General features: G+C 46.6%; 1 protein-coding gene across 1 annotated transcript; it reads right to left on the reverse strand.

The window, feature by feature from the left end:
* Positions 1–1,612: 1,612 nt before the first annotated feature.
* On the reverse strand, positions 1,613–6,504 carry RPS6 (ribosomal protein S6). Its single transcript, XM_027881844.1, has 6 exons — positions 6,389–6,504; positions 5,423–5,554; positions 4,311–4,521; positions 3,818–3,964; positions 2,494–2,651; positions 1,613–1,749 (listed from the first exon to the last, which is right to left on the reverse strand). The coding sequence occupies exons 1-6, from the start codon at positions 6,392–6,394 to the stop codon at positions 1,654–1,656; spliced, it is 750 nt and encodes a 249-aa protein (XP_027737645.1). The 5' UTR covers positions 6,395–6,504; the 3' UTR covers positions 1,613–1,653.
* Between the last annotated feature and the right edge of the window lie 636 nt (positions 6,505–7,140).

Raw genomic sequence — 7,140 nt, forward strand, 5'->3', positions numbered from 1 at the left:
CCTCATGTATGGCAGACACTTCATTATTCTGACAGTAAAAATAAGAATACTAGACTCCAAAGGCTTTTCTCTCTGAAGAGACTGATATACATAGAACAAACTGCTACATGTGGAGAAGACTCATAATAAACTCATAGTTTCAGGCCTGGTTTTAGATAGCTGAAGAAGTGAAGTCTTTTCAACTTCAATAGTCTTGTCAGCATCCTGGTGACTTTCTATGTTTTCCTCTGACTGCTTTCCTCACTGCTAAGAATGTTACACCATCTTTAAATTTGTTACCCTTCATGTGGCGTCCTGAGGGAGGAGGCTGAAGGAGGGAGGGTGTTAACACAGGAACAAAAGCTTGCATTTGAGGAATCCCCAGAGAAGCACAAGTAGAGGTTGGGTTTGAAGCTGTAGAGGAGGGAACTGCCACCAGAATCAGGTGGGAAATTTGAGGGAATAGGATGGTAGAGGGCAATAGCAGAAGGTGCTGGCTTAAAGAAGCTCTGATCCTTCATGTGTTCAGAGCTGCTGTTGAGTACTCATCAGTGGTAGTTCTCCCCGCCTCTGTAGAAACTAACTTCTGCTGTCTACAAGGAGTGAAGAAGGGTCACTAACTTGTCAAGCTGGAGAACTGATGGGGTCTGCAAATAACCATAAAGGTCCTGCCTTTTTGTAGGAATAACCTCATGCACCAGTGCAGGCTGGGAGCAGGCTGGCTAGAGCAGCTGAGCAAGGAAAGGCCTCACGTTCCTGGTGGACATCAGCCTTACCTCACAGCGAAGCAAGCTGTGTGAGCTAGCTGGGTGAGCTAGACTAAGCACTGCCAGCAGGTAGATCTTTGCCCTCAGTGCTGGTGACACATTTAGGTTCTCTGTTAGTGTCTGGGCTGACTTAACATACATTTTTCTGTTAGAGCCAAGGTCCCATTTCCCAAGACTGTCTGAATACATTAAGGCTACTATGAAGTTTTTAGTCCTTGAGTTACATTTCTGGATTTCCTTTTAACTGCTGGCTTACTCATGCTTGGTATTGATTTCAAGAGCAGAACTGTGCAATACCTACAAAATTCTAGACAACCTGTAATGATCAAGACTATCTCCCTGCTTTTTGCAAGTTTACCTAACACTAAACCATTTGATTAAGCATTATCCAGACACACCTTGAATTCTGGCAGGCTTGGGGCTGTGACCATTTCTGTGGGGAGCCTGTTACAGTAAGTCTCAGAACTGCACTTTGCCAAGAATCAGCTGGAGGATGTAAGTTTTACTAGTCTTAAACTCAGTATCAAAAGCAGTTTTCTCATATGTAAACACTACCCTTTGGATTAAAAAAACAACAAAGCAACCACTGAAATAAGTACTAAATGAGTTAAGTTCTGCCCACAGAAATGCCAAACCATCACGCACGGTTTTGTCCCTGCAGCTAAATACTGCTCGAAGGGACATCCACATGCATGCACAGGTTGATTATGAACTGGAACTGCCCAGTAAAGACACCAGGTTCTCAAGGAGAACTGAATCAAGACTATGGTCTGGTCCAGTTTGGTCTGTGCGATGGAGTTAGTCTGAACTACTATTTAAAAGAGATGGCTGGTAACAACATACACAAGAAAGTGTCACACTCAAAGTTAACGAGAAAAAGGGTTTATTTTTAATATCATGTACATCTTTACTTCTGACTTGATTCAGACTTAGATGTAGAAGCTCTCAATGAAGAAAGCCGGCGTCTCTTTGCAATCTGCTCCTGGCGTTTCTCCTTGGCTTCCTGAAAGCATGAAGAGAGTACAGAGATGTTATGCATAATCGAGCACTTTAAGATATCTACAAACAAACAAATCACGGAAAATACAGGTTGGAGGAATGGATTCCGTAAGTCAATATAGCAAAATTGTTTCCTTCTTCACAGAAAAATTCTACAAGTATACAAACCGGTACAGACTGACGTCTTTAAAGAGTATGCATCCAAAATAATAGTAAAGAAAATAATGCAGAGTTCACAACATACAAGAGGTGTATCCTCATTTCCATCTGGAAGTTACGAAACTCAGCAACTATTGTGCCAAATATTCCAGCAGTACCGCTGAAGCAGTACTGCAGTTTTAGAAACAAGAGAAAACTCATCCAAACAAGTACCTTCTTGCCAAGTTATCTTCCACTGAGATCAACTGCTGAATCCCATTGCTCCACACAACCACTCAAATGCTTGAGCATCTGAGTTAAACCAGGATACATTGAACTAAAATTGCTACTTAAGAAGTTATTTTCACAGTAAGTATCTGTTGTTTTCTTCAAAATAAGCTCTCAATTAAACTAATGGGCCTGCTTAGGTTCTATTGCACTAGGACTGGCAGAAACAGACAAATATTCAACCCCGCCCAGCTGACCAGCTGTGTTTATACTCATGTTTAGGCAGTCATATTCAAAATGAACTAGGTACAGAGCAGCTATAAGCATACAGCCAAGTTTGCAAAATCCCTTGATTCTGGGGCAATTAAAATTGCAAACACACCTTCATTCTCTTGGCCAAGAGCTTTGCATATTCTGCTGCCTCCTCCTTGTTCTTCTGAGTACGCTGCTTCTTCAGAGCAATGCGTCTGCGCTTGTGCTGCAGCACTCGAGGAGTCACCAGCCGCTGGATCTTAGGAGCCTTGGTTCTGGGCTTCTTGCCTAAAGATGTATTACAAATCAGAAGTGGCAGACTATCTTCCAAAAAGGCCACAGGCCTCTTCAGACCAACTGTGGAATAACTTCTATTTACTATTATTTAGTAAATATATTTATTTACTATCATTTAGTGCACTACATATTATAGCAACTTATATGGGGTGCAACATCTTGACAAATTTTACAGGAAAAATGATCAATTAGTATAAGATGCCACATTAGCAATACATAGTCCTAATGCTTATGATTTGTTATCAACAATCAAGTGTTAATTCCTACTTTCTCAGCAGGTCTGTCTATAGTAACTCCTCCTAGACTTTGAAGTTTTATGAGTAAGGATGATCATTATCTAACTTTCAGAACAGTCTTCAGTGTTAAAATGTAATCTAACATTTAATACAGGTTTGACATGGTTTATCCCCCAAAAAATAGATCTACGTAGTCCACATTGAGCAAAAAAAACCACATCACCACAAAAATCTGTAAAATTTCACTTCCCAGTGCTGACTGACTTCAGCAGTTACAAGCAACAGTCTGACATCTACCAGGATCACGTTCTTAAATGAATAAAATAGTTCCTATGATGCAGTCTTTTCCCCAAAAACCTTTCACAGTGGCCCGCGTTTTATTGTGTCCTTTCTGCTAAAAATCTGCACTTTCTCTTTTCCCTGATCAAATGCAAGAGAACCCAAAATTACTATCTTACACTGCAAGAGACAGACAGTAAGCAAAGCAGTGCCCTTCCAATAAAAGTTTATTTCGGAGACTGCCATAAATAATGGGGCAAAATCTTACCATCTACTCTATACACTGCTTTTTTTCCCTCCTGCAACATAAAAATGTTCCAACAATATTCCACCTTATATTTTCTCTTGTTTTAATAACAACTACTATTGGGTTATTCTTAGAATGTTAGGCTAGATTCTATCAAACATTTTAAAAAAACAAACTGCGAAAAATTAAAAAAATTAAACAAAAGGGGAAGAGGGGTGAAGAAATGAAGCAACCAAGAAAATTCTTTTCCACAAATTGCGGCAGACAAAGCTTAAATATAGTGAGTGTGACCTCCTGGATCTGCTATTCATTGTGCTTCATTCACTGCAGTAGGATGGACACCTTGTTGCCAGTGATTACGAGAAACCAAAGAACTGAAAAACTGGAGTTCTTACCCTCTTTGTTCAGAGGCTTCCTCACAACATACTGGCGAACATCATCCTCCTTAGACAGGTTGAACAGCTTTCGGATCCTGCTCGCCCTCTTGGGACCAAGACGACGGGGCACAGTTGTGTCCGTCAGCCCAGGAATGTCCTTTTCACCTTGGAGAATGCAAGTTTAAACATGCTAATTACTACTACCTCTACTGAACACCAGCTTCAGCAGCAAAACCGTAAGTTTAAAATACATAAAAATCCAAGATACTACTATATAATCCTTAGGGTTCACCTGCCAATACCACCACCCCAGCTACCCTTGGCTGGTTTAACATGATCAGATTGCTGGCAGCAATAAAAAGTCTTTCAGTGACCAGAATGCAATGCCCAGAAGAATCTCAAGACACATTCACATTTAAGAGTTGGGACAGCATTTGCGTTCCACATTAACTTGCCAGCCACCAGCAAGCAGGCTACTGCCTACTTTTATTTGTTTCATGCAGACTCTTACCCTTTTTCACTATGACCAAGTTCAGGACACTCAGGTTGGCATCAACGATGCAGCCGCGAACAGATTTGCGCTTCCTCTCTCCAGTCCTTCTGGGGCGGTAGCAGGAATGGCCCTTGCTGAGCAAAAGGCGGACACGTCCATGAGTCAGGACACCCTGCTTCATGGGGAAGCCTTGCTTGTCGTTGCCACCGCTGATCCGGACAACATATCCCTACAAAAAACAGAAACACACTTCTTAGTTGCCCTTGTCTCTATTACCTCCAAAAGCAGTTGGCATCACAACACAGTGGATGCTCTAAACACTGTGTCCCTGATTCAGCACAAGTCACTTGTTACTGCCACTGCAAACAACTGCTTTAACCAACACCTTTGCAATGGTTCAGGAATTTTACCTGGAAGACGTAAAAAATACTTCTGCATACCATAACTTATATTTAGCGATTCCTAAAGTTTTGTTCAAGTTACACCACACAAAACCTTGTCCATTATTATCTAGCTTTTTTTAAATCTAAACCTAACTAAAGCCTGTTATCATTAACTGGAAAACTGCACAGAACTGGAAAACTGCAAGAGTGTCTGGAGTAGGAAGGTAAAAAGTAAAGCTTTTATTGCCTGCCTTGCAAAGGTGGTAGCAGAAAATATCAACTTTATTAAATCCAGTTGCACTGTCGGTATTAACACTGAACTATTCCAAACCCATCCACCAGGCCCATGCTTTTTTCCATGTGTTAGCAGCAGTTTAAAGACGACAAGGTCCATTTCCAGCTTGTTAACTAAAGAAAGGATCAGCTGTTTCACACTGCAGATTTGTCCTGAATACCATGACAGCACTCATATGGAGAAGAAACTACTGCAAAACACAGCAAGAAACCTCAAACACAAGGTTCTAAAGAACAATGAAAAAATTCCACTCTGATAATTTAAAGTACCAAAACAGGCTAGACTAATCACTTAATTCTGTACATCCATAGCCAGAGAAACTTCCAAGATAACTGCCAAACATACGACATACAACTGCTGTTATCGTGACTACTGCATTTCTAAAAACTTCTGTAGTTCTGTAATATAAGCTCCTCAAATACAACTCTGACAAGCCCTTCTGTGTTACTTACCTTCCACTCCTCACCAAGGGAATCAGCCAAGACCTCCGTGGCCATCCGTTTCTCATAGAACGTTCGCAGCTTGCGCTCATCATCCACTTCAATGAGCTTCTGGCAGCCAGTGGCTGGGAAGGAGATGTTGAGCTAACAAGAAAAAAGGAAGAGAAAAGGACAGGCACGGTTGAAAATTCTGAGGCATCTTAACGAAAGATCAGTATTTACCTACTGGTTTGATCTCGACACTTGAAAGCTGAAATTCCCCACCCGCTTCCAGGAACGCTCGCTCACCAGGCACAGCCCATCACCGCGGCACTCGGGGCACCGAGCCAGGGGAGGTCAGTGTCCGCCCACCCTGGGCTGCACAACTCGTTCAGTCGCACAGAAAACTGACTATCGCAGCCGGAGCTCAACCACGGACTGCGAGCAGAACAAGGTGAGGGCAGCAGAAACCTGTGCCCTCCTCCTCCTGGAAACCCCTCGTAGCACAACCCGTGCAAACCACTACAGTCACTTCAGGGGAGCGGCCCCTGCCGTGAGTGATCCCTCGTGATGCCCTGGGGCTGCTGCGGAGCGCAGCGCAGCGCAGCGCAGCGCAGCGCTGGGGGGGGGAGCCCCCCGGCACTGTGCCCGAGCACGGCCCGGGAACAGCGCACGGCGCCGCCCCACCGGGCCCCGCTGCCGGCTTCACGGGCCTCTCGCTCGCAAGGCCCTTCCGAGAGAAAAGCGGCCGCTCCCGAGCCCGGCGCCTCGCTGCCCGGCGTCCGGAGAGCAGCGGGCCGAGGCAGCGGGGCCAGCGCGGCCGCCATGTCGCGCGCTGCCAATCCGCTCCCATCCGCCGCGCCAAGGCGCTCCAGCCCCGCCGCCGGGGACCATCGGGCGGCGGCGGCAGCCCGGGGGGCTGCGGCGGGGCCATTTGCGGCGGGAGTGGGGCCCGGGCTCCCCAACCCAGGGCGCCGGCCCGGCCCGGCACCGCCTCACCTTCATCCTGCTCGGGCCTCGGCGTCGCCGGAAAGGGCCGCACTTCCGCCCGCACTGCCCACATACACCCGCAGCTCTCGCGAGAGCGTCACCACCCGGACCCCGCGTGACCGGGGCTGCCCTATGGCGAGCGAGGGGCGTGTCCTGGGGACGTGTCCCCGCCCTGGGCAGGTGCCGGGTTCCCGCCGCGCCACCCCGTCCGGGGTGGCGCGGCGGGAACCCGGCACCTGCCCAGGGTGGGCGCGGCGGGAACCGGGCACCTGCCCGGGGTTAACGTCTGGCGGGGAAAACTGTTTCCTCTGATACCGTTCCTACAGCGAGGCAGTGCCCCTTAGCCACAGGGATGATCAGGGGTCTGGAGCATCTCTCTCACGAGGAGAGACTGCGGGAGCTGAGCCCGTTTAGTTAAGACTAGAGGAGGCTGAGAGAGGGGACCTCATCAGTACATATAAATATGTCGCAGGTGGGTGATAAGAGAATGGGGCCACACTCGTTTCAGTGGTGCCCAGTGACAGGACATGGAGTAATGGCCATAAAGTAAAACACAAGAAGTTCCACTGTAATCTGAGGAAGAACTTTCCACTGAGGGTGGTAGAGCACTGGAACAGGCTGCCCAGGGAGGTCGAATAGTCTCCCTCTCCGGAGACAAAGAAAATCCACCTGGACACGTTCCTGTGTAACCTGCTCTAGGTGACCCTGCCTTGGCAGGGGGGTTGAACTGAATGATCTCCAGAGGTCCCTTCCGACCCTAA

The sequence above is a fragment of the Empidonax traillii genome, unplaced genomic scaffold (genome assembly GCF_003031625.1).
Source record: "Empidonax traillii isolate 1590-97213 ecotype Southwest subspecies unplaced genomic scaffold, ASM303162v1 scaffold97:size1219025, whole genome shotgun sequence".
NCBI classification, from domain to species: domain Eukaryota; kingdom Metazoa; phylum Chordata; class Aves; order Passeriformes; family Tyrannidae; genus Empidonax; species Empidonax traillii.